The sequence below is a fragment of the Zootoca vivipara genome, chromosome 16, assembly GCF_965207765.1.
Source record: "Zootoca vivipara chromosome 16, rZooViv2.hap1.1, whole genome shotgun sequence".
Lineage (NCBI taxonomy): Eukaryota > Metazoa > Chordata > Lepidosauria > Squamata > Lacertidae > Zootoca > Zootoca vivipara.
This window is the reverse complement of record NC_142599.1, coordinates 27,143,910-27,170,921: the sequence shown is the minus strand read 5'-3', so window position 1 is coordinate 27,170,921 and position 27,012 is coordinate 27,143,910. Positions and strand designations below refer to the sequence as shown.

Genomic DNA, 27,012 nt, shown 5'->3' with positions numbered 1-27,012 from the left:
TTGGAGGGTCTGATGCTGTTGGGTCCGATTTATACAGAAAGCGGGGGCTTGGTCAGATCACCTCGGCAGGGACTGGAGTCTATTGGCAGACTGAATAACCAGCAAGGTCTTGCCTGTTAGCAAGCAGGACAGTACACCTACTGATTGATCAATAACAGATATCAAATCAAGAGGAGTCCAGCTTTCCTAGTCTAGCCCAAGGCAGCGATGGTGATGATGACACAAAGGAGGGCAGCTGTGTGACTCTGGGCAGGAGGGAGGCTGGGCCAGAGGGGCCTCTGGCTTGCATGAAACACCAGGCAAAGCCAGTGCCTCCCTGCCCGCCCCACTTTCTGGCTTCCCCAAGCTCTTGGCCATGCCTGTCAAAAGCTCCTCCCTGGCGTGGTCCTTCCTGGCCGTGGTCTTAATGATTGCGGGGGCCGCCGCCCTCCAGAGCCCCTGCGGATATCACCACCGCTACCGCAAGCCACGAGCTGACACCTACGAGTGGCAGGGCTACTTTGTGGCCCTGACCATCCTCCTGGGCAGCGGCTGCGGCCTGGCCTGGTGCATCCTCATTGTCACCTACAACATGGGCCAAAGGGGAGGCCAGGAGTTGCCACAGATCCCTTCTGCAGGTGAAGAGATGCCCGCAGCCATGGTGAGCCTCGGGGAGCTGGGGGGGGGGGGAAGGAGGCAGGTTGCCAGTGTGAGAAGGAAGCGGACGCAAGAACAGCCCGTAGGTAGTTCAGGCCAAAGCGAGGGGCCTGTGTAGTCCAGCACCCAGTTCTCACAGTGGCCAAATTCCCCATGGAACCTAGGACTCCAGATAGACTGCCTCTGTGCCTGGAGGTTCCATAACAACCGAAGCTGAGCCCTCCCGCTGGATCAGGCCCAAGGGGAACCAACTGGTCCAGCATCCTGTTCTCATAGTGGCCAGCCAGACGCCCCAGTGTAAGCAGGACCGAGATGCAAGGGCAATCTCCCTGCCTGTCATTCCCAGCATCTGGTATTATTCATACTGACTCTGACAGCGGCGGTTCCACACGGCCTTCTCCTCCATGAACTTGCCCAATCCTCTTTGAAGGTGGCCATCGCTGCTGCATCTTGTGGCTGTGAATTCCAAAGTCTATGCACTGTGTGAAGAAGGACTTTGTTTCTCTGTCCTGAATATTCCAACATTCAGCTTCACTGGGTGGCCCTGAGTTCAAGGATTATGAGGGCGGGGGGGGGGGGACTTTCTCCTTATCACCTTACACCAGGCATATTCTCACACACCTCTGCCATCTCATCCTCCTCCCTCTTTCTCTCCTTTTCTCTAAATTCAAAAGACCCAAATGTTGTAGCCTTTCCTGGTAGGGCAATTGCTCCACCGCCTTGACAGTTTTGGGGTGTCCCTTTCTGACCGTCTTCTACGATATCCCATTGGATCAGATACAAATGGTGTAATGACCATTGGTAGGTGTGTCTAAAGACAGGGCCAGCCCAATAAATGATGCCGCCTGAGGCCAAGGACAAGATGGCTGCCCCCACCTTCTTCCAGGAACAAAAGCTGACCAGGCTGGCCATCGAACGTCGATTCCTCCACTGCACCAGAGGGCAGGAGGAGACAATGGCCATGTTCACACCAGACATATAAAGAGCTATCACTTTAAACAGTCCCGGCTTCCCCCGTAGCATTCTGGGAGCTGTAGTTTGTAAAGGTACTGAGAGTTGCTAGGAGACCCCTATTCCCCTCTCAGAGCAGCTACAATTCCCAGAGCTCCCTGTGAAGAGGGAATGGTTGTTAAAATCATTCTGGGAACTGTAGCTCCATGAGGAGAACCGGGGGCCTCCTAACAACTCCCAGCACACCTCACAAACTACAGTTCCCATGGTTCTTTGTTACCACTATTTAAAGTGGTAACACGGTGCTTTTAATGTGTGGTGTGGATGTGGCCTTGCTTAGCGGGTTCAGAACAGGCATACACAGCTCTGCCCATTTTCCGCCCCTCAGTATGTGCCGCCTGAGGCAGCAGTCTCCCTTTGCCTCATGGCTGAGCTGGGCCTGTGCATTAGGATTGGGTGGGGTTGTAAGTTGCCGTGAGGTCAGAGGGAAATTAAATGAAGCAACTGCAGATAGTGGCAATTCAGGAGAGAATGTTTTAATTGTAATTCAGCCATTATATGGTGGCACCTCCCTTTGAAAGTCCTTTGTCCAAATATGGCTGCCTTAAAATAAATAGCTGAGTATCTTTGTAGGTTAAAACAGGCACCCCCAAACTTCGGCCCTCCAGATGTTTTGGACTACAATTCCCATCTTCCCCGACCACTGGTCCTGTTAGCTAGGGATCATGGGGATTGTACGCCAAAACATCTGGAGGACCGCAGTTTGGGGATGCCTGGGTTAAAAGGTCCTCCTACTATCTTCTCAATATTGCCATTTCTGATTTCGAATTTGGGTCAGGCAGAGGGATCGGTTAGGCAGAGAGAATCCTGTGTCCTGGATGAACAAGGGAGGTAGGGAAAGGATGGGTAGTTAGGAATACTTTTGTTGAAGAGGGGGTCCTGAGGAGGGAGGCTTTTACCATCAAGGCCACACTGGTCTTGCCATATTTTCAGGAAAGATAGGAGTCAAGGGAGGGCTAGGAATGGAAACCAGAGGGGCCTGACTTTGCAAGGCCCTGAAATGTGACCTCTTTTCTGCTTTGGACAGGGCCACCAGGACAAACTGAACGAGACACTGACCCCAGGAATGAACCGTGACAGGTCCGTCAGCTTTGCGACCTTCCCCGGGCTGAAGAGCCAAGTCACAAACGAGGAGGACCAGCCTTGGCTGAAGAGACAAGTCTCAAATGAGGAGGTTCGGAGGAAGTCCCAACTGGACACAAGCATAGGAAGTCGGACACCGTCCCAACTGAACATAAACCAGGCCCCATCTCAGCTGAATGCAAGCGAGCCAGTTAGCACCCCATCCCAGATGAACACAAATGAGGGGGTTCGGACCCTGTTCCAGAGGAACGAGGCAAATAGGGTTCCAGCCCAGATGAACATGACTGTGGGGATGGGGCCCCAATCCCAGGTGGATGAAATGCCAGTGATGGGGACCCCCTCCCAGATGAACACAAACGGGGTGATTTGGACCCCCTCCCAGAGGAACATGAACGAGGGGGAAAGGGCCCCTTCCCAGATGAACACGAATGAGGCAGTTTGGACCCCCTCCCAGATGAACACGAACAAGGTGATTTGGACCTCCTCCCAGATGAAGACAAATGAAGCAGTTTGGACCCCCTCCCAAAGGGACATGAACGAGTTGAAAAGGACCCAATCCCAGATGAGCACCAACAAGGTGATCTGGACCTCCTCCCAGATGAAGATGAAGGAAGCAGTTTGGACCCCCTCCCAGAACGAGGTGACGAGGACTCCATCCCAGACTAACATGAACAAGCTAAAAAGGGCCCCAACCCAGCTGAACATAAATGAAACGGTTGGCACCCCATCCCGTCCACCTCAGCAGGAAGGCCAGTCCTCCAGGCCTGAAAACCAAAGTGGTGGCACTCTGTGGAACTTCATGGAGCAGGAGCTGGAAAGGCTTCTGAGCGCCCTGCGCCTCCACCGGGCCCCCACGCCAACCCCCACGCCTGAGGAGACGCTGCCCCCCTCGGCCAACGATACTCCGAGCGCCCCAGCTAAGGAGGCGCCGAAACCCCCGGCTGAGGACCAGACTGAGGACAATGACACCTTGATGCACCTCATCATCTGTGAAGTCCCCCAAGACAGAGGAGCCACCAGGGGTCGGGGGCGCAAGAGGAAAGCGAGCAGAGGACGCAAATAAAGTGCAGAGAAAGAGAGAGGGGGGCAGGTCGGTGTGTCTGTTGTGAGGCAGGAGCCGTCTTTGGAAGAAACGGCTTCCTTCGCCACCACCCTACGTACATATATCCCCAGGAGATTCTTTGATTTTAAAGCAGTTCTTCATCCCAGGAGCTCCGAAGGGCCTGCATAACCCTCGTAGAATTGCAGAGTTGAAAGAGACCCAAAGGGTCCTCTATTCCAACCCCCTGCAATGCAGGAATAGCAGGAACCAGCCTGTTAATCTCAAAGCAACCCTGTGAGGTAGGCTAGGCTGCCCCAAGGATACCCAGTGAGCTTTGCGACCGAGCAGAGCTTTGAACGCAGGTCTTCCTCTTCTAAGTCCAACAGGCTGAACTTCCCCCAACCTGGTGCCATGGGCATAGCCAGGATTTATTTTAGGGGAGGAACAGGCTTTAGGGGGAGGGAGGGAGAACTGAGCTATCTGTGATGCAATTGGTCAGTTAGTTGAGTATTTTTATTTATTACTTGATTTAGTGGGGGGGGGCAGTTGTCCCACTGCTATGCCCATGCATGGTGCACTCCAGATGTCTTTGACTACAACTCCCAGCAAGCCCCAGGCAGCACAGCCATATGATGCTAGGATTGGAGGAAGCTTGTAGTCCAAAACCTTAGGCCTGTTATTCTCAGGCTAACCTAGCTGTCAGGAGCCAGAATCACCTGGTGTTGGAAACCAAAACAGTGCAGGCCTAAATGCTCCTATCAACTCTTCCCAGTAGACAAATTGTCCTTCTTGTAAAGGTATCCCATGAACTCAAAGTTTTTTTCTAAAGGGCAGAGCTCAAATGACCTTTTTCACACATGATTACATTTCTTATACAAATACTGCGAGAAATGGTCACTCAGCGCCAGCAGTTTTTGCCAATGTCTGGTTCACTTAAGCTCATCTACAGTAGAACCTTTATTTTCTATCATGAAGGAACCCACAGGTAGATAATGCTTTTATTTTTCAAAAGTCTTTATTATTTGTAAAGGGAGCTTTTGTATAAGCTACCGGTAATACTTCATTATCCCTCTGGAGCTGCGCTGGATCTTTTGACATGTGTCCTTCCAAGCTCGTGACACTTGATAGTTAAAATCTCTGAATCTTTGGGTTTTTCCTCTCTCTTTGTTATGTTTGCATCTTTTTTGTTCATTTGACAATTTTTTAAACAAACAAACAAAATCAAATTAGCTAAGAATGACCGCTGTGCCGCGAAGCTAGGGCGCTCTGCACATGCCCAAGGCGAAGCTTTCCCCTTCTTCTGCGCGAGGGGGTGCAGTCTCGCCAGTGTCCGGCAGAGGGCAGCACGAGACAAGCTTTTCTCCTAGGGGGGCGCCTTCGTCAGCTATCCGTCCGCCCCCTCCCCGCTCCCCAAACCCGGCCCCGTTTATCTCCCCGCCTCTTCATGTCCGGCCAGGCAGATCCGCGGCGGGGCCAGGATGGGAAGGGCTAAGAGGGGCGCCCCGTAGCGCATCTCACGCTCTCCAGGTGAGAACTGGGCAGCGGGCACAGGAAGAAGGGAGTGGTGCCTAGCGGTTAGAGCAGAGGCTGCGGCTTATCCAGGAAGACTCATTGAGCCCCCAAAGCCACCATTGGGGGGAGGGAAACGCAGAAAAAGAAAGCCCCCCCACAAGCCTGCTCCAGTTTAGTGATCCGGACTTCAGGCGCTCAGTTCTCTGAGAGCCTCGCTAGGTTTTATGGAGCTTGGGTGGGGTGAGTGGGAGCAGCGTGCCTTTCTCAGGGTGGGGTCTCCCTTCCCTTGGGTGACATCATTTCCCGTGCTGATGGGTGGGTGGGGAGTAGGCTTTCAGGGACCAGAATCTCTTGCTAAAGAAGTCCAAGCTGTGTCTGGAGGAGGAAGAGAGCGCTTCTGAGGCTGTGCAGAGTGCCTTTGCCTTGCTATCCAGTAGCTGCCAGCAACAACTGCACCTCCAGTTTGGGGGACTAAGGAGAAGGGGTTGAGGGAGGGAAGCGGGTGGCTTCGGAAGGCGCTTGACCCCTAATAACCCTTCCCCTACTTTAAATTTGTTGAAAATGGGAGCAGATAATGGGACTGATAGATCAGAAGAAGGGAACTCGCCCCCACCCCATCAAAAAGCTGCAGGGCACTTTGGGGTCTATACCCCCACCAACACACCCTGCAGCTATGACATGTATTTAACAGAGGAAGCCTGCTTTGTACTGAATCCAAAGCTCAGCCCAACTACCGGTAGCTCTGTGTGGTCTATTATGGGGGTGGTAGGAGGGGGCTGATGTGGGGACTGTGCTCTCTCTCCCCCCCCCCCCGGCCGGAATATCAGGTACCATTTCCCCACCTAGCTTTGTATTTATTTATTGTATTTTAGGGTTCAGTCTCCAAGTTGGGGTCCTACCTAGAACCCTGGAATGTGGCTGCCAGTCAGTGTCAACTGTACTGGCCTAGGTGGAACAATGGTCTGACTTGGTACAAAGTACAGTAGTTTTCTGTGAACTTATGCCCGGGATTGAGTTTGGGATAATTCTGCATGCGATGCGTATGTGATGATAGCCACTAAGCAAATGGCCCTCCCCTAAAAAGAAACCAAGGCCCCAGTCCTCATGGTCCAGAATGAAGGGCTGATTTCTATAGGACAGAGGAAGCTGCCTCAGATTGAGCCAGGTCCTTGGTACATCTAGGCCAGTGTTGTCCGCACTGACTGACAGTGACTCTCCAGGATTTCAGGAAGGGAATATTTCCCAGCCCTACCTAGAATAAGCTGTTGGGCATGGACCCTGGGGACCTTCTGCATGTGAACCAGGCAAGGAGTTTAAATCAGCACCCGGTTCAGAGCACTGAGGACTAGCATCTTCATGGGTTTTGTATGCTAGTAAGCCTGGGCTCCACTTCCCAGCTGCAGCCCCATCCTCAAAGGTGGTATGGTGCAAGTTATGTTGCTTTTTTAAAAAAAAGCAAAAAAAAGTGCTCAAATGGGGTGGGGTGTGTGGGGAGACCGATATCCCATAATTAAGCTAATGAGCATTACTTCCCAATTTCCCACCAAATGTCGGCCCCTGGGAGCCTTCTAAATACCAGGAGCCAAGTTTTTTTAAAAAATAATAATAATAAATAATATTTTAATAGAAGCATTTCATTTATAAGAAGACAGAGTGACAAAAAGAAAAAAAGAAAAGAATCTGAATGAGAATGAAAAAAGGGGGGGACTCAGCTACATTTCCATACATTAGTATACAGATGTATATAATCTTATTGTCCTAATACACACATAGTTATCAATAACCTAATATATTATGTGTCTTCTTCTTTGGCGATTGTCTTCCATAAACATAGTTTTAACAATGGGTTCGTAAGTGACTCTGGAGGCCAATTCTGGATCCACACGTCCTTCCCCAGTGGGGACATTGGTTTCCAGGCGGGAGGTGATCACGGTGTGGATTTGCCAAGCGTGCCTTCCCCTTAGCACATTTCTCCCTTGCGTCCTGAGATCGAGTTCCTTCAAAGCCCATGACACCTTTGGTAAAGGCTGTTCTCCAACTGGAGCGCTCGCAGGCCAGGGTTTCCCAGTTGTCAGTGTTTATACTACATTTATAAAGATTTGCCTTGAGACAGTCTTTAAACCTCCTTTGTTGACCACCAGCATTACGCTTTCCGTTTTTAAGTTCGGAATAGAGTAGTTGCTTTGGAAGACGATCATCCGCACAACATGACCAGTTATTCCAAAAAGAAATAGAAATACTTTATTGTCACTGCACCAATTGTTTACAGTGAGATTAAACGAGCCCCCCTCCCCCCCCAATCTCTCAGCTGCAATGTTGCTGTCTTCCATTCAGCAGCCTCACGGCCCATGGGTAGAAACTGTTCTTTAACCTGTTGCTGCGGCTTATCATGCTTCTATATCTCCTGCCTGAGGGCGGTAGGGACTCTCTGTCCATGGCTGTCAAACCAGCATACCACACCGTAATGCAGTATGAGATAACGCTTTCGATCGTGGACCAATAGAAGGAAATCATCAGTTGCTGTCCAACCTTGTTCTTTCGCAAGACCCTAAGGAAATGAAGTCTCTGTTGGGCTTCCTAACCACCTGGGCTGTATTGACCTTCCAAGTTAGGTCTTCACTAAGATGGACTCCCAGGTATTTAAAGGTATCTCTCCACACAGCCTCCCCCACCCCCAATATACAACGGGGCTGGCTCCCCTCTCTTCCTTCGAAAGTCCAACACCATCTCCTTTGTCTTGCCAATGTTTAGGTGCATATTGTTCTCTGAGCGCCATGTGGATATCTTTTGAACCTCCCCCTTGTACGCAGATTCGCCTCTAATTAAACGCATTATGGTGGTGTCATTGTATCATTGTACTGTATTTATCCAAAGAAAGTCTGTGTCCATAAGCTTTCTGTTCATATGTTGCCAGTATTGCCATGTTGTCAAGCCATTGATTAAGGGGAATTGTATCTCTATTCCTCCAGTAAATCAACGTCAGTCTCTTGGCCACCATTAGGGCTGTCCCTATTTTTGCTGTCACTTTGTCAATTTCCATACAATGGGTATATAGTTCAAAAGAATATTCATCTCTGAAAATGTTGATATTTTTTTCCTGTAGTGTCTTGTTTATATAGTCCACATTCCCCCCCCCCAAAAAAAATCTTACCGTAGTAAGTGTGGGACATAATAAAAACAGGAGCTAAATTGTCTTCCACCTACAGGTAGGTAGCCATGTTGGTCTGCCGTAGTCGAAACAAAATTTTAAAAATCCTCCCAATAGCACCTTAGAGACCGACTAAGTTTGTTATTGGTATGAGCTTTCGTGTGCATGCACACTTCTTTCTTCAGAAAGCTCATACCAATAACAAACTTAGTTGGTCTCTAAGGTGCTCCTGGGAGGAATTTTTAAATTTTGTTTCGACTACGGCAGAAGTCCACCTGTAATTCAAGCATTGCTGGGAGGAGCAATCCTATACTTGCCAGGAAATACATCGCCCCCCCTCCCACAAATCTCTGGAAACTCTACTAGTGTCCACCAATCAAAAACTTTGCCAGAATGCCCATGTGCTGTGCTTAGAGAGGGAGCCTGTGAACTCACTAGCCAATGAACTGTAGCCATTAATAATAGACCTCTCTTCCGTATTCTCCATAGTTCAACTTTGCACTGCGTGAAGGACTTTCTTTTATCCATCCTAACTTGCAACGTTCAGCTTCAATGGATGTCCAGGAGTTCTAGCTTTGTTATGGGGAGAAAAGCCTTTCTCCGTGGTCCACTTCCTCCATGCCATGCATAATTTTTTAAATAAACTTTCATCAAGCCGCCTCTCACCTTTTCTCTGAACGAAAAGGTCCCCAACACTGCATAGGGAACTCGCTCCACCACCACCCTTGATTAGATGTTGTTGCCCTCACCTGGACCTCTTCCAACTGTGCAATATCCGTTTTGAGGCGAGGCAACCAGAACATAGCTTGGATGGCCACACAAGCTGCTTCTCTTGCCCTTCCAGCTTGCCCTGCTCCAGTAACACACACTCTTGTTTCCTTACAGAAAGCTGTGAATCTCAGCAGGCAATCTTCCCCAGCGGACTCAAGTGGGGCCTGACCATCCTCATGGAAGGCTATCGCAGCCTGGAATGCATCCCTCCTCCACCTGCTGCCGCTGAACCAGACCACTGGGAGGCCCCCGATATGCCTCTGGGTCCCCCCTCAGAATCAGAAGCCTTGGCATGTGGCAGGGGAAGGGATTCCCCCCAAGGGAGGGCGGAATCCCCACCCTCGGGTGCCTCCCCCAGCAGCAACGGCCTGCAAGGTCCGCCGGCCACGCCTCCCTGTGAGGTTGCCGGAGCAGGGCCCAGCCAGCCACCCCTTCCTGGAAGCCAGGAAACCCCCGTCCCTTTTGACCGCTCTGTCTCGGGCTCATCGACTTGCTCCTCGCTGGGGGGGTCCTCCCAGGAGTCGGACGACGTCTTCAGCGATGCCGAGGAGAGGAGCCCCCTGGGGAAGAAGCGGGTGCTGCGGAAGGTGAGGCAAGGGAGGAGGCAGTTGGGGGTAAAGATAGCAGGGGAGGGAGGGGAATCGTGCCCCCCCCCCAAGGAGGCAGAGAGCCCAGCCTCAAGGCCCGCCGATTTCCTTCTCAGCCGTAAGCCTGGGGCCTTCTACATGCAAAGCAGGGGCTGTACCACTGAGCCCATGGCAAAGTAAGATTTTACCTTAAGTTTTATGCTGGTTTAAATAGATGTCATTTTTTAAATTGTATTTTGCTTTAAGTTCTTTTTTGTATATAAAAAAAGCCGATGATAATAATAATAATAATAATAATAATAATAATAATAATAATAATAATAATAATGGGATTTGTGTGGCTAGCTGGAATGCTAAATGCATACCCTCCAACATTTCTCCGATGGAAATTGGGACATCCTATTCTGTAAAGGTAAAGGGGCCCCTGACCATCAGGTCCAGTCGTGTTCGACTCTGGGGTTGCGGCGCTCATCTCGCTCTATAGGCCGAGGGAGCTGGCGTTTGTCTGCAGACAGCTTCCTGGTCATGTTGCCAGCATGACAAAGCTGCTTCTGGCGAACCAGAGCAGCACACGGAAACACCGTTTACCTTCCCGCCGGAGCAGTCCCTATTTATCTACTTGCACTTTGAGGTGCTTTTGAACTGCTAAGTGGGCAGGAGCTGGGACCGAACAACGGGAGCTCACCCCATTGCAGGGATTCGAACCGCCAACCTTCTGATCAGCAAGCCCTAGACTCTGTGATTTAACCCACAGCGCCACCTGGGTCCCTTATCCTATTCTATAATAATAATAATAATAATAATAATAATAATAATAATAATAATTTTGCTATTTATACCCTGATTGGGTTGCTTTATTATAAACTTAATTAAACATCAAACATTAAAAAAAAACCTTCCCTATACAGGGCTGCCTTTGGATGGCTTGGGGGTTGCATAGCACCACACCCACCAACATTTCTCCAATGAAAATAGGGGTGTCCTAAGGGAAAGCGGGACATCCCAGGATCAAATCAGAAACTGGGATGGCTTCCATAAATCCAGGATTGTCCCTGAAAAATAGGGCCACTTGGAGGGTCTGTAAATGGCGGCATAATTCGCCCCGGGACAAAAACGAAGCAGAGTGGATCCTATTGACATCTAAACAAAAAGTATTGTACAGCCTCAGCAAGGGGACGGTGCAAGGAATACGGGAACCAAAAAGCAAATCTGCGAGGTTAGATCTTCCGTAAGAAATAGATGGAGCTCTGTCTGAGACTTCAGATGCTGACATGACCAAATGCAATATGAAGGTCCCCAAAGGTGGGAAAGTATCTGCCATAATAGAGGAGGACAGAGACTCAGATGAGTATATTAATAATAATAACACTTTTCAGGATCAACCTGGCTTTTAAGAACAGCACAGCAGACCAGGGTGGGTGCTGACTGGCCTGGCCACCCAAGATCAGGGAGTCAGGGGGTTGTGCGATGGCCTTGATGCACCTGAGGCCTCTTCTCTTAACCTAACCTGCCTGAACTCATTGCCAGACCTCCCCACTAGCTATCATTGCCCCGGGTACATGGCTACCCCACATGCTGCAAAATGCAGGCAACGTTTCCCACTGCGACCACCCAAGATCTTAATACAGTGGTACCTCTGTTTAAGGACAGTCCAGTTTGAGAACAATTTGGTTTACAAACTCCGCAAAACCGGGAATTGTGTCTCGGTTTGAGAACTTTACCTCGGTCTAAGAACGGTATCCGAACGGTGGAAGGGCACCGGCGGCGGGAGGCCTCATTAGGGAAAGCGCGCCTCGGTTTAAGAACGCTTTTTGGTTTAAGAACGGACTTCTGGAATGGATTAAGTTTGCAAACCGAGCTACCACTGTATAGGGGTCAGCAAGGTGCAGTGCTGCTCTATAAAATGCAGGAAGGTTGTCGTCATCCATAACATTGCTGATATGAAAAACATATCAGTGTAGGAGGCACGAAAAGGATGAAGCACAAAGGCTTCCAGGCACGACTGCAGATGAGTCAGAGCTACAGTCAGCTTGAAAAAGCGGTTCCATAGTGAACTTCCTCTCTGCTGGTGCAGAGCATAGGCCTGGAGCCTTTTGCCCTGGTCGCATTCACAGCCTCTGCTCCCAAATTGTGGGATTCCCTCTCAGAAGAGGTTGGAGTGGCTCCCTCCTTGTCTTCCTTCCGCTGGCAGACTAAAACTATTTTATTCAGACAGGCCTGTGAAAACTAAGTTGCAGGCTTGACTGATCACTGGGCTGCTGTCAGGACAAACTGCATTTTAATTTCTGGTTCTAAATGTCTTCTGGTATTTTGATGGTTGTTTTTAACTAGTTTTTATTGCTGTGTTTTAATTATTGACGTGTTCAAACGCTGTAAGCCGCCTTGAATCCCACCTAGGAAGGAAGGAAGGAAGGAAGGAAGGAAGGGAGGAATGTAAGCAGATTGAAGAAGAGTAATATTTATTTATTAAGCCTGTGCGTGTGAAGAGGAGAGGCACCCTTGCAAGAGGACCGCAAAGAACGTTTGTTTTGTGGTCCTGGATCATTAGAGATTCCTGGCCAGAGATCTTGCATTTCCAGGGATTCTGCTGCGAGGAGGATCAGGGCCTCTCTCTGGCGGGTGTCAAATCTCCGTCAGAGCCGCGCCTGAGTCAGGCTGACCTGAGGATGCCCCCAGCAAATGTGCAAGCTGGGAGGCCTGCCTGGAGGGGGCCGGAAAGCATGACTGTGCTGGGGTGAGCCTCCAGCCGAAGGTAGAGGACCGACCTCTACAAACTCACAGCCCCGGGCAGGATGTTGTGGCTCTGCTGCCAGCCCAGCTGCCTTGCTCTTGTGCAGGTCGAGAAAGCTCTTCTGGTGCAACAGCAGCAGCAGTGGCCTCAGTAGGATTCTGTGGTGGTTGCTGTGCAGAGCAGCTGGGTGTGCGACGGCGAGTTGTTTGCACGTGCCGCGAGCTCAGGCACCCTTCCTCCTTGCACGACTGGCCCATGCAAGCCAGAGCACACCTCTCTCCTTGCACAGCAGCTCGGCCGAGATTTCCCCGTTGCTAGGCAAATTGCTCTTTCCCCCTGACAAAGGCCTTTCCCTTCCTCTTTTCAACACTGCTGCCTCCTCCTCTTCGACCAAGACGGGTTTCCTCTGGCTGTGGTTAGAAATGCTGATGAATGAAGGGGAGGGAGGGGGAGGGGAGACCTGACAAGCCTCCTCCTCCTCTGCTTGGCAGGCCTCTTCTCTCTCAGCTTGTCTTTGCTGGGTCCCAGGGGGGAAAACCTGTTCTCTGCCTCTCTTGCTTTCTGGGCTGCTCTCAGGGCCAGTCCTGAGCAGGTCCAGCGTCAGGGTTCAGCCTTGTTGGCTTCTGGGTAATTATTAGTGTAATTCAGCCCGTTGAGTAAACGGGCGCTAGAACATCCCGCAGCGCTTCTCCAAACCCCGGGACCTGTCCTTGCTGTCGGTGGCAGGGGGACAGGAAGGAAGGAGGAGAAAGCAGCCCTTTCTCCTCCTTCCTTCCTCTCCCCCAGCCGCCGACAGGAAGGAGACATCCCGGGGTCAGGAGAAGCGCTTGCGCTGCGCTTCTCCAAACCCCGTGACCTACGCCGGGGAGGAGAGGCTCCTTCCCCGCCCTGGCGGCATCGGGCTCAAAGGCGCCCTTCCTCCCCCCCATTCACCTCCGCCGGCCTCCACCCTCGCTTCCCCGACGTGCCCTGCAGTGAGGCAGTGTCCGGCCGGGAGCGGCGGTTGGAGGAGGCAGGGGGGGGAGCGCACGCGCGTGGAGTCTCTGCGCTCCAATCCCTGTGTCCGTGGGGCACATGCGCAGTAGCGCAAACCCAGGGACACAGGGAATACTGGACGCAGAGACACTTGCACTTTATTATATAGGATACCCCGCCCCTCTGGCTGGGTTTCCCCAGCCACTCTGGGTGGCTTCCAACAAACATTAAAATACAGTACAATATTCTATTAAACATTAAAAGTTTCCCTAAACAGGGCTGCCTTCAGATGTCTCCTAAAAGTCTGGTAGTTGTTTTTCTCTTTGTCATCTGGTGGGAGGGCGTTCCACAGGGTGGGTGCCACTACCGAGAAGGCCCTCTGCCTGGTTCCCTGTAGCTTTGCTTCTCGCATCGAGGGAACCGCGAGAAGGCCCTCAGCACTGGACCTCAGTGTCCGGGCAGAATTATGGGGGTGGAGATGCTCCTTCAGGTATACTGGACCGAGGCCGTTTAGGGCTTTAAAGGTCAGCACCAACTTTGAATTGTGCTTGGAAACATACTGGGAGCCAATGTAGGTCTTTCAAGACAGGTGTTACGTGGTCTCGGCAGCCGCTCCCAGTCACCAGTCTAGCTGCCGCATTCCGGATTAATTGCAGTTTCCGGGTCACCTTCAAAGGTAGCCCCACATAAAGTGCATTGCAGTAGTCCAAGTGGGAGATATCTAGAGGAGCATGCACCACTCTGGAGAGACAGTGCAGGCAGGTAGGGTCTCAGCCTGCGTACCAGATGGAGCTGATAGACAGCTGCCCTGGACACAGAATTAACTGAGGGGTGGGGCAGGGGAGTGTGATGCAGGCTCTCCACACACACACACACCCCAACGGCATGGCTTTGCTGAGGCTGGGTTAACCTTGGTCCAGTTTCTGCCTCCCAGCCTAACCTACTTTGCAGGTTGTTGTGGGAATTAAACAAGGACTCAGGCTTGGGGGGGTTCAAATCCCCGCTTGGCCACGAGGCTCACCAGGTGACCTCGGGCCAGTCACTTCCTCTCAGCAGTGACCTACCTAACAGGGTTGTTGGGGTTGAATGTTGGGAGGGGGAGAACAATGCACACTACGTTGAGCTCCTCGTAGGGGAAAACCGCAGGGGATAGAAATGCAACAAGTAAATAAATGATTTCTGGTTGTTTTCCAAAGCCTAGGAATGTGAGGCTCCCTGGCTTCTGAACTGCTGCTACCTGTGGGGACGTGGGCTGCAGAGGCCCCCAAATGTTGGGGAAGGACCTTTGGACACAGAGGGTCCTATGTGGAGCTGAGCCTGCCCCTGCCTGCGACCCAGACAGTTGGCTGCCCATCAGTAGAAACAATCCTGAGCTAAAGGAACGAGTGGTCTAGACTTGGTGTCTCGGGGTGAGGCAGGATCCTCCCTATGTCAAGGAGAGACTGTAGCTCAGTGGACAGGGCACCTGCTTGGCCTGCAGAAGGTCCCAGGTTCAATGCCCTCCGGCATCTCCTGGTAGGGCTGGGCACACAGGTAAGGGCAGAGAGCCATGCTGGTTGCCCCTTTGCTAACTGGCCACGTCCAATGTGTTTCTAGGAGTCTCGTGCTCTACCAGCTGCGCTGTGTGTTGGGGAGTGTAGAACCACAGGATTGTAGAGTTGGAAGGGGCCCTGAGGATCATCTACTCCAACCCCCTGCAACGCAGGAAGGAATATGTGGCAGTGGTTTTCAACCAGTGTTCAAGGCAACCCTGGGGTGCCTTGAATGATGGTCAGGGGTGCTGCGGGCAACACTGGCCTCTGTCCCTCTTTCCTTCCCTCCCTCCCTCCTCTCATGCCCTCTCTCTTCTGTGCCTCCCAAAGTTTGCCCGGCTGTTTGTTGCAGCAGCCCTGGCTATAAACTCCCCAGGCGAATGGTGTTCAGAGACCAGGGATGGCAGCAGCAGCAGCTGCCTGGAGGACTCCCAAGGAGAGGGGAGAGGAGAGGAGGCTGAGGGAACACTCCACATGGGAGGGTGTTTGAAAAAGAGCGAGAGCCTGCCAGCTCTGCAGGCAATGGGGTGACATAACTGGGCTCCTGAGCCCCACAGGGGTGCCACAGAAAGAAGGCAGTTGGCTAAGGGAGCCGCGTGGACTCAAAAAGGTTGGAAACCTCTGCCATATGGGTATCGAACCTGCAACCTTGGCATTATCAGCATCACGCTCTAACCAGCTGAGCTTCGTTTTTTGTTCTTGTTTTTTCTTAATGTACTGTATTTTGTGTTCTCATTTTGTGTTTTTACATTGTTATCTGCCCTGTGATCTTCAGATGAAGGGTGGTATACAAATTTAATAAATAATAATAGCAATAGTAATATAAAACCCGTAGCAACTTGGGATCAGTTTACCTACAAGACTGCCTGACTCCATATGTGCCCATTTGACTCCTTCAATCTGCAGAACTGGCAACATAATACCCGTTCTGCAGTGGTAAGAATTCAGTCTTCTAGTGAGGCAGGACCTAAACTTTGGAACTCCCTGCCGATTGATATCAGGGAGGTGCCTTCACTATACTCTTTTCAGGGTCTTCTAAAAAATTTTTTGTTTAGGCAGGCCTACCCAGATGTTTAGAAAGCTGATGTGAATTTTAACCTATTGTTATTTAAATTTTCTGACGTCTTTGCGGTTCTCTACAATCAAGAGGCATACATTTTGTGAAGTAAATTAACAAGTAAATAAATAAAAAGCCCCCCCCCCGGCCTGACACCCTGGGTCTGTGCAGCTTCCTATGTTCCCCCATCGTCTCGTAACGGTCCCTGTCTTGGAATATTTCCTAGACCAAGTCCTGGAAGACGTTCTTCACGATGGTGCATTGGTCCTTGAGGAGACGCAGCTCTTGGGTCCAGCTGGCTGGCCATGAAGGTACCACTACGGGACGGGGGACGGGCCGCGTGTTGCAAGCTGGGTCCAGGAGTGGAGGTGGCCGAGGCAGCAGCTGCAAAGGAATCAGGGCCAGGGGGGTCTCCCCCACTGCAGCTTAGAAGAAGCAGGGTGTGGGGGCCTCCCCTGAGCCACTGGATGCGAGGATGCGGCGGGCAGCCCTTTCCCTTCTCCGCAGTTTATTTCTGCCTCCCCAGGACCACAAACCGGAGGTACCGTGTGGCAGGGCAGGGCTCTTGGGCAAGCTTAAGCACTTGGTCTCAGTTTCACCCACTTGGATGAGTTTAAAAGAGGACGGGACAAATTCATGGAGGTAAAGAACCTAAGGAGAGCCCTTCTGGATGAAACCAAGGGCCCGTCTTTAGTCCAGCCTCCTGTTCTCCCAGTGGCCAACCAGATGCTTGTGGGAAACCCACAAGCAGGATCCGAACACAAGAGCCCTCTCCCCTCTGGTGGCTTCCAGCAGCTGGTGTTCGGAAGCGTTTACTGTCTCCGCCTGGGGAGGCCGATACCCCTCTCCTCCATGAATTCATCTAGTCCTTTTTCAAAGGCATCTAGGCTGGCGGTCACAGCTCTGCCTCCTGCGGGAGCGAGTTCCATAGATTAACGATGTGCTGCGTAAATGGTAATAGATGTGTGCAATAGACGGGCCACTTCTAATAATAATAATAATAATAATAATAATAATAATAATAATAATAATAATAATATATTATTTATACCCCGCCCACTTGGCTGGGTTTCCCCAGCCACTCTGGGTGGCTTACAACAGAAAAATGAAATAAAACAATTAAACATTAAAAGCCTCCCTAAACAGGGCTGCCTTCAGATGTCTTCTAAAAATCTGGTAGCTGTTTTTCTCTTTGACATCTGATGGGAGGGCGTTCCACAGGGCGGGTGCCACCACCAAAAAGGCCCTCTGCCTGGTTCCCTGCAACTTGGCTTCTCGCAACGAGGGAACCGTCAGAAGGCCCTCGGTACTGGACCTCAGTGTCTGGGCAGAACGATGGGGGTGGAGACGCTCCTTCAGGTATACTGGACCGAGGCCATTTATGCTCTTTTGCAAGCAGAGGGACAATTGTGGACTCCCTCCAAGGTTGCAGAAGATGTGTCTAACGATTGCAAGTTGCCGAAAAGCACAAATCAGGGGAGAGCTGCTGTTGCCCTCGGGTCCTGGATTCCGGTTGGTGTATCCGGCCGTAATGCTGGACTGGATGGTGCGCACACATCCCACTCTTCGGCTCGATCCAGCCGCTGCAGGTCTTTTGCTGTGCTTCCTTCCCCTCCCTCTTGCTTCTTCTGATCATCCTCGTTCTTCCCCCCCCCCCCAAGGGAATTTCAAGCCCAGCGAAGGAGGCCAGATCCTGAAGAAGTTCAGCTGCGTGGAAGATGCCTGTCTGGCAGAGCTGATGGCCGACGTCCTGCGCCCCTTCGTGCCCGCCTACCACGGGGTGGTGGAGGTGGGGGGCGAACGCTACATCCAGATGGATGACCTGCTGTGCGGCCTCGACATGCCAAGCATCATGGATTGCAAGATGGGCACTCGGTGAGAGCAGCAGCTTTCTGGCGGACGGGGTTGGCCATAGGAGGCTCCTTCACCTCAGGTGGGACAGGAGGGGGGGAGGGGAGGGCAGACATCCTACAGGCACCACCAAAGACCAGTTTGCACAGCGCTTTCCCACAGTTGTAAGCCGCCTCCAGCAGGGTTTTAACATGCAGATATTGACATGATTGCAAATATATATATGTACAGTAGTACCTTGCAAGACGAAATTAATTCGTTCCACGAGTCGTTTCATGTTCCATAATTTTGTCCTGCCAAGTGCGGTTTCCCATTGGAATGCATTGAAATTTAATCAATGCGTTCCTGGGGGGGGGGGTGGAGTGGAAAAAAGGCGCCGACTCACCCGCCATGGCTGCTCTGGAAGTTTTTAAGGCTCTGGGGAGGGGGAAGCAGGAGGAGGGCCAGGGAGAGGCTCCAATCCCTCCTTCCCCAGTAGCCGGACCCTCGCGCTCAACCAGACAGACAGCCCGTTCGCACGCAGGCAGGCAGGCTTAAGGTGAGTGAAGGGGGATCCGGCTGCTGCGGAAGCCGGGCGATGGCGGGCGGCGGAAGCACGAGGCGGGCGGGCTCTCGGTCTGACTTTCTCCTCGCGGCGTCCTGCTTCGTCTTCCAAGTCTGCCAAAAAATGGCATGGCCATAGAAAGCTTCATCTTCCGAGTCTGCCAAAAAATCACAAAACGTTGTCGCCTTGCGATTTTTTCGTGCCGCAAGGCGTTCCGTCTAGCGAGGTACCACTGTATATAGATGAAAGCAGCCATAAGCAATAAATAAAAAGACATCACAACTTACACCGCAGGATTAAACAGTCCCCATTCAAGTCACAATCAGATCTAAAGACACGAAAAATAATAACAGCAAAGTTAAGCATCTCCAAAATTAAATACTGACCTCTAAAAATAAAAGAAACCCTCTAAGCAATACCCCAGCCCAAGAGCCAGGGTGGTCTCTGACTTCTTTGCCAGCCTCAGTTTTTGTAGCTGGAGTCAGATGGAAAGAGGCTAGCAAGGCAGGGATGGGTAAGGTTATGGAATCATAGTGTTGGAAGGGACCCTGAGGGCCATCTAGTCCAACCCCCTGCAACGCAGGTCAGTGTCAGCAAGGTGGAATCAGAGACTGTAGCTGGGTAGCCAGCAGTGGTCTGTGTTTCACATCTGTCTGTTGCATAAGTGGGTTTTTTTTTTGGTGATGCAGGCCTGCCGATAATAGCAGCCAGATGTGGGAGACTGCAGAGCTAGTGTGTGGGTGAATCACTAACTGGACAGCCCAGAGGGATCTGCCTTGTACTGAGTCAAACCCTTGGGCACATATAGCTCAGTATTGCCTGCACTGACTGGCAGCAATGGCTCCCCAGGGTTTCAGGGAAGGCTTTTTCTCTGCCCTACCAAGAGACGCCACCAGGGATTGCCTTCTGCAAACAAAACACTTTCCCTTCCCCTGACCCCCCACCCCACATTGCAGCCAGTCCCCCCTCCTTGTCCAGCTCTACCACTCCTTAAGAAAATGAGAAGATCCAGTCCAGCCTCCTGTTCTCACATTGGCTGGCCAAATGCTCGTTCAGGGAAGCCCCCCAGCACGAGAACCCTCTCCCCTCTGGTGGTTACCAGCAACTGGTTTTCAGAAACGGTGCTGCCTTCCTTGAACACCTATTTCTGCCCAGGACGTACCTGGAGGATGAGCTGTCAGAGGCGCAGCAGCGGCCAGCAGCACGGCGTGACCTGTACCAGAAGATGGTGAAAGTCGACCCGCAGGCCCCCACCGCCCAGGAGCACAACCAGGCCGGTGTCACCAAGCCGCGGTACATGCAGTGGCGTGAGGGGATCAGCTCCAGCGCATCCCTGGGCTTCCGCATCGAGGGCGTCACGGTGAGTGGTGACGAGAGCGGAGCAGGAGGTAGGGAAACGGGGAGGCAGTAACTCCTGCCCAGTAATGCAGGAATATGCAGCTGTCCCATGCGGGGATTGAACCTGCAACCCTGGCATCATCAGCACCCCACACAAACCAGCTGAGCTACCCAGCTGGTCCCAATAATAAGACAGTGGTCCCTCGACTTACGAATTTTATCCGTTCCGAATGCACAATCGTAGGTCGAAAAATTTGTAAGTCGAAAAAAGCAGTTTCCCATAGGAATGCATCGGAAATGGGAAAATTCGTAAGTCGAGTAAACTGCATCTAAAATTCGTAAGTCGAGAAAACCCCATCTAATCAATGATTTTTATTCATTTTCCACATTTAAAAGAAATAGCCATTTTTACAATTTCCACAATATTATATCACTTTTTCACATAATATACATATATAAATTTCCAACATGTCCATAGCTACTTAGGGAAGGAAAAGGGACACACACACACACACACACACACACACACACACACACACACACACACAAAGGAAAAAGGACAACAACAAATAGTGGAACACCCCATCTAAACAGCAATGGTTTTCCTTTCGGATGTCAAAAAAAAGTAAGCGTGCGGCCATTTTTTTTCATTCGTAACTCGAAATTCTGTAAGTTGAGTACTTCATAAGTCGAGGGACCACTGTAATAATAATAATAATAATAATAATAATAATAATAATAATAATAATAATAATAATAACAACAACAACAACAACTCCCCAATCTCCGTCTCTGCAGATCGAGGGAGGAGCCGTGCGGAGGGATTTCAAGCAGACTCGCACCAAGGAGCAGATTGTGGATACTTTCCTAATGTTCACCAAGGCCCGCCTCGACATTCTGGTGAGATTGGTTGGGGGGAGACAGTGGGAGCAGGGGGCAAAATCTCAGCCACTGGGTTCCCCTGTCCTCTGTGCCTGGGCTGCACATTCTCAACCTGAAACAGAACTTCGCCAGATATTCACAGGAATGTTGCTCGCCAGCATACTTTTGGTGCTTTTCAAGGAATGAAGTATAAACTTGCCAGGTCTAGCACTTTACGACAACCCCCCCCCCCCTCAACAGCACCAAAATTGAGTTCCAATGAGAGGAATGGAGATTCCTCATTGGGGGAGCTGTGGCCCAGTCATGTGGAGGGACCGGTCTCTCCCGTGTTTTGAAACCTCTGGCTTCTGCATGGTGGGAATGTAGCCTGCCATACCAAGGTAGGCACCACAGCTCTTGCCCCTTCCACTTTTTGCCCCCAGCGCCGCCTACTTTTCACGTGTGGCTCTCAGAAGTTGGCCCATGAGGACTTAACTGAGACGGCAAAGTTAACGTGTTCAATGAGAGAAAAATCATTACTGACATTCATTGGAAACCTCTTTTTGTGTGAACGAGAAAATTATTGTTGTTGTTTAGTCGCTTAGTCATGTCCGACTCTTCGTGATCCCATGGACCAGAGCACGCCAGGCACTCCTGTCTTGTAATATCTGGATTTGAAGATGGGAAAAATATTGGCTTAGAGAAAATAGAATAGTTGGATGCTAACAAGTGAATACAGTCATACATTGGAAGTTGAATGGAATACGTTCCAGAAATCCGTTCGACTTCCAAAATGTTTGAAAACCAAATCGTGGCTTCCGATTGGCTGCAGGAAGCTCCTGGAGCCAATCAGAAGCCGCAGAAGCCCCTTCGGGAGTTCGGGTTCCAAAAGAACGTTCGCAAACCAGAACAATCACTTTGCGGTGTTCGGGAGCCAAAACATCTGAGTTCCAGGGCTTTCGGGACCCAAGGTACAACTGTGCTATATTTATTTATGGTGTACTATAAAAAGATACTATTGGGTATGAACTTTTGCATATCTTTTGATAAGTACGAATAAAAATATATATTTTCTTAAAAAGAAGTTTGCCCATGAGAAAATACCAACCTGGGATTGAAAAAGCAGCCCGTGTAGCAGAAATATATTTAGACAGGTCCCTGTTCTGCCCTTGAATTCCATGCCACCTGTGGCTTCCATGACCTGCATCTCCTAGCAAGGGGCACAGGTGTATATGGGGGGGGGGGCTTGGCCTTGATGGGAGGATCCCATCCCTCAGTGCTCTAACTTGCCTTGCAGAGCACATACGCAGCCCGCTTGGAGAGCATGCGCCAGGCGCTGGAGGAGTCTGCCTTTTTCAAGACCCACGAGGTAAGGCTGTCAGGGCGGGGGGAGGTTAAGACGGGCAGGATAAATTGTTCATTGTATTTATTTAAATCCCACCTTTATCTCCCAGGAGCTCATGATGGCATACATACATGGTTTCCACCCCCCCCATTTAATCCCCACAACCACCCTGTGAGGTAGGTTAAGCTGAGAGGCAGGGACTGGCCCAATGCTTCATGGTGGCTGAGGCGGGATTCGAACCCTGGTCTCCCCTAGGTCCTGGTCTGCCACTCTAAACGTTGGTTCTCAGGAATGGGAGACAGAGGAGGAAAAGGCCCTGCAAGTGTGTGTCTCTCCTGCACTTCCAAACAGTTGTTGGCTTAGGACCTGCTGGATGTATTTAACTGTGGCTGTTTGTTATACTTTGTTTTTAGGTCGTCTTCTTCTTCTTCTTCTTCTTCTTCTTCTTCTTCTTCTTCTTCTTCTTCTTCTTCTTCTTCTTCTTCTTCTTCTTCTTCTTCTTCTGTCCTCTTTTGATTTCGAGTGCACCTGCTCATGTAGAAAACCAGGGTATAAATTCACAAACACGAAAAATAGATTTTTATTTTTATTGTTCCCATTTATTCTTATACTACCAACTACCGGTAACCCTAAGCCGATGGGATCCTCCCTCCACCCTTCTAGGGGGAAGCCTCTGGAGAGGAAAGGGAGGTGCTGCAGAATATGACAAAAGGATTCCCCCTCCCTTAGGCGAGGGACTCTCCCCAGTTGTGGGACAAAACCTAGGTGCTTTGTGGCTCAGTGTGAAGACAGGGACAGGACCTGTGACCCCTCTTCTTCCTCTTCAGTGGCTTTTCGCTTCCCTCTCCCTCAGCATGCACACTCTAGGGTGGGTTTGGGGAACCGGTGGCCTCCGAGGTGCAGCCGGACTACAACTCCCATCACCCCTGAGCAAAAGGCCCTGCTTGTCCGGAGTCCGGAGAGCCACCAACCTAAACAGCTTTAAAAAGAGGAGTAGAGGAATTAGACAAGGTGACACACAACATAGTTGAATCCATTGCTCTGTGTCTGCTTCTCTGGAGCAGCAGAAAACTACCTTTCACCCTCCTCTACATGACATCCTTTTATATATTTGAACATGGCTATCATATCACCCCTTAATCTTCTCTTCTCCAGGCTAAACATACCCAGTTCCCTAAGCCATTCCTCACATAAGGCATCGTTTCCAGGCCTTTGACCATTTTGGTTGCCCTCTTCTGGACACGTTCCAGCTTGTCAGTATCCTTCTTGAACTGTGGTGCCCAGAACTGGACACAGTACTCCAGGTGAGGTCTGAGCAGAGCAGAATACAGTGGTACTATTACTTCCCTTGATCTAGATGCTATACTCCTATTGATGCAGCCCAGAATTGCATTGGCTTTTTTAGCTGCTGCATCACACTGCTGAGTCATGTCAAGTCTGTGGTCTACCAAGACTCCTAGGTCCTTTTCAGGTTAAAGGATAGGTTAAAGAAAGTCCTTCTTTACGCAGAACAGCGTTAAACTAAAGTGCCAGCGATGGCTTTAAAAGGGGATTGGCCAAATTCACAGGCTAGCGATGGCTACTAGCCAGGACGGCTGTGCTCTCTGCCTCCGCGGCTGGAGCGGCAATGCTTCTGAATCGCAGTTGCTGGAAACCACAGGAGGGGAGAGTTGCTCTTGATGTGTCAAATCCTGCTTGTGGGTTTCCCATCAGTGCCTCTGCTTGGCCACTATGAGAACGGGATGGTGGGCCCCAAATGGCCTGATCCAGCAAGCTCCTTTCAGGTGCTTATTATGGCACCCCAACCCTGCCACAGACGCAGCTATTAAACTGACTTTAGCCGCAATTGCCAAGGACAGGCCCTTCACACTTCCAGCTCCTAAAACCTTAAGCCTGAGGGAACGGCTGCTTCTTTTTTTTCTTCATTGAAGCAGATCTTTATTGAAAAATAATGTTTTACAAAAAGTTTACAGAAAAAGAGAAAAAAAGAAACATTATCATTTCATCACCTAAGTAATTAAATACATCAAAATACTGCCGTTGGCTTCCCGTCACCATCTGCAACTTGTCTCTTTTATATTCTTCATGTACTGACATTCCTCATCAAAATCTTGTTATTCTTTTTGTACATAATAAAGCTTATCCTACCAAATTGTCTGAGTATTTATTGTATGCCCATCAATGCAAAACTGCCATGAAGATTCCTTCCCTGTTGTCGGTTTCTTGCATATAATTCCTGAATTTTTCCCACTTTTCCGTAAATGCCTGTTTGGATTTACCCTTTAAATTATCTGTTAATTGAGCCATTTCTATAAAACCCAATAATTTGACTTGCCACTCGCCAACTGTAGGGATTTTGTCTCCTTTCCAGTTGGCAGCTATCAACAGGCGGGCTGCCGCCGTAGCATACAGGAAATGCTCTCTATATTTTACTGGCAAATCTGTGTTCAGAAGTCCGAGGAGGAAGGCCTCTGGTTTTTTAGTAAAATTGATCTTAAGCATTTTTTTCAACTCTTCGTGTATCTGATTCCAAAACACTTTAATTTTACGGCAGGTCCACCACATATGTATCATATCTCCTTTTGCCTCTCCACATCTCCAACAAACATTAGCTATGCTTCTATACATTCTGGACAGCCTGGAGGGCGTGAGGTACCACCGGTACATCATTTTATACAAGTTTTCTTTAATCGTATATGATACCGTGAATTTCATATTGCATATCCACAGCTTCTCCCATTCCTCCATCATAATTGCATGGCCAAAGTCCTGGGCCCATTTTATCATGACCTCTTTCACTGCTTCATCCATTACTTCCCACTCAAGAAGGAGGTGGTACATTTTAGATATTATCTTATCATTGCTGTTCATCAAATCTTTTTGTAAGAAAAAAAAAAAGGAACGGCTGCTTCTTTGGCGCCCTCCTTTCCTGTCACCTTGCCAAAGCTGTTGCATTTGATCCAGGAAGGTACATCTTGAGAGTCTGAGCACCTCCAGGGGCCGCCCTGCGGCTTGTAAAATGAGAGGAGCTCTTGGCTCACACTCCAGGCGCAAATGTAGGAATCAGGCCGAGCCAGGCCGCTGAAACACCAAGGGGATGTTTGGTTTGCAGAAGTAGTGGGGGGGGGGTGACGACTGGGGGTTGGGGGTAACCCTAAGGAGCAGCTTCCCCTCCTCCAACAGACAAATGAAGGCTGAGATGAAAACCTGAACAAAGAAGGAACTCTAGTGCTCAGGTCTGTCGCTGATTTCAAGCCAGACCTGGTTGGTTTGCCATCATTTTTATTTCGTTTGATTTTTAAAGCATTTTAATTTAGCCATGTTGATTTCAGGGAAGAATAGGCTTTTTAGCAGGGAGCTATTGTTTTGTGGTTAATTGTTTTATTTCCTTGTGTTTTTATGTTGCATTATTTCCTTGTGTTTTTTATCTTGTATTTTTTTTCTGTGAACTGGCCTGAGATCTTGTGATGCACAGTATATAATTTTTAATGGTTATTTTAAAGTAGCCGTTGGGGTGGCAGGAGACAGAATGGGAGGGCCCTGCTTGGAGGGGAAAGCAATCTGCAACTCTAGGAGGAGAGGCTATTACAGGGCAGAATTTGTTGCTTTTTGACTCTCATCTTAGCTGGGCTCATGAGGAAGGGAAAAGTGCTTTGCATATGCCCAGAGGAAACCCAACCTGCCTGAAGGCAACAGAGACCAAGATAATCTTGTAGAGAAAACAGATTTACGGGCGGGATCCTGGGATTCTCGGAACGGTCAGCCAGACCAGAGGGGCAAAACCCTCGGCCGGCTGCCGTCCCTCTGAGCTGCCCGCCCGAGGTCCCTAAAAAGCACTACTTTTTACACACCCACCCAGGTGATTGGGAGCTCCCTGCTCTTCCTCCACGACCGGAAGGGCCAAGCCAGCGTCTGGATGATTGACTTTGGCAAGACACTACCCGCCCCGGAAAACCTCCGCCTGCAACACAGCGTGGCCTGGGCGCCCGGGAACCACGAGGACGGCTACCTGATTGGTCTGCAGCACCTCATTGACACCGTGCAGGCCACTCTGCGGAAGGCGGAAGAGCGGGGGCAAGGGCCGGTGCCCCCCACCCGCCCTTGAGCTCGTCCCATTGGGCGAATCTGGACAGGCACCCAACTGAAGGGAGACCCCCCCAAGGCTGTATTAACTGTAACGGCAAGCACGCTGCAGGATGAGGCCCCGGTGGGATCCAGCAATATTTCCACACTTGTTGCCTGCCCCGAAGGAGGACTAGCCTTCCTGCTGTCGGGAAATAGCAGGGAGGGAAGCTGCAGCCTTCTGGGACCAGGGAGGAAGACCAGGAGCGCCTTGGGGCACCCAGAGGTCAATGAGGGAGCGTGTAGGAACGCAGCAAGGCTCCCAAGGTCGGCCCTGGCATAGGAACGGGCCAGTCCTCCCTCCGATTCCCTTTGTTCTGGCTGGGAGGGACACCTGGGAGGTACAGAGACACCCAAAGTGGACAGTGGCAGGAGGGCTTCCAAGGCTGGAGTGGTGGGTGGGAGGCAGAGGCTGGTGCTGTAACCTTACAGCCAAGGGGAGCTTTGAGCTCAGACCATCCCCACCCCGTTTGTGGCACATCACAAAGCTCAGGTGAGAGCCGGGTGGGATTAAGGAACCCCAGCGCATCCAGGCGCATCTCTTAACATGCAGACGTCTTTCTCTCTGTGCATTCATAGATTTGAGACACACACACCTGGGCAGCCAGGGGCCGCCCAGGTAGTGGAGCCTGGGTTTCTGTGAAGGAGATGATTCTGCCCTGCAGGGTTGTCCCCCCCCCCTCCAAGACCCACATGAACCCACAGTGGTCCTGAGCCCAGTGTGGGGCTGAGGGGGGCACATTGGCACTCAGCTGGAATAGGTGGGAGCTGCAGGTAGGGCCTGCCTGGGATCCAGCAGCGGCTGGGAAGGAAGGAGTCTGGACTTTTTATTCCCCTCAATAAAAATAAAACCCTTTGCGTGCTTC

At 50.6% G+C, this 27,012-nt stretch overlaps 2 protein-coding genes across 2 annotated transcripts; both read left to right on the top strand.

Annotated features, from left to right (window-relative positions):
- Positions 1-355: 355 nt before the first annotated feature.
- Positions 356-3,793, top strand: LOC148683127 (uncharacterized). Its single transcript, XM_088659592.1, has 2 exons — positions 356-640; positions 2,675-3,793. The coding sequence occupies exons 1-2, from the start codon at positions 356-358 to the stop codon at positions 3,791-3,793; spliced, it is 1,404 nt and encodes a 467-aa protein (XP_088515718.1).
- A 1,391-nt stretch (positions 3,794-5,184) lies between these two features.
- Positions 5,185-27,012, top strand: LOC118075739 (inositol-trisphosphate 3-kinase B). The gene is made up of 8 exons (XM_035097937.3): positions 5,185-5,299; positions 9,318-9,790; positions 16,312-16,396; positions 17,747-17,960; positions 19,636-19,840; positions 20,617-20,718; positions 21,977-22,048; positions 25,884-27,012. Exons 2-8 carry the CDS (start codon positions 9,380-9,382, stop codon positions 26,127-26,129), a joined length of 1,335 nt encoding a protein of 444 aa, XP_034953828.3. The 5' UTR covers positions 5,185-5,299; positions 9,318-9,379; the 3' UTR covers positions 26,130-27,012.

What these genes read in the sequence shown, in the direction of transcription:
- LOC148683127 (XM_088659592.1), top strand. Translation starts at nt 356, where the DNA reads ATGCCTGTCAAAAGCTCCTCCCTGGCGTGGTCCTTCCTGGCCGTGGTC. An exon ending in AAGAGATGCCCGCAGCCATG is followed by an intron (nt 641 to 2,674) that starts GTGAGCCTCGGG and finishes TGCTTTGGACAG; the next exon opens with GGCCACCAGGACAAACTGAA.
- LOC118075739 (XM_035097937.3), top strand. Translation starts at nt 9,380, where the DNA reads ATGGAAGGCTATCGCAGCCTGGAATGCATCCCTCCTCCACCTGCTGCC. An exon ending in TCCGCATCGAGGGCGTCACG is followed by an intron (nt 19,841 to 20,616) that starts GTGAGTGGTGAC and finishes CCGTCTCTGCAG; the next exon opens with ATCGAGGGAGGAGCCGTGCG. An exon ending in AGGCCCGCCTCGACATTCTG is followed by an intron (nt 20,719 to 21,976) that starts GTGAGATTGGTT and finishes CTTGCCTTGCAG; the next exon opens with AGCACATACGCAGCCCGCTT.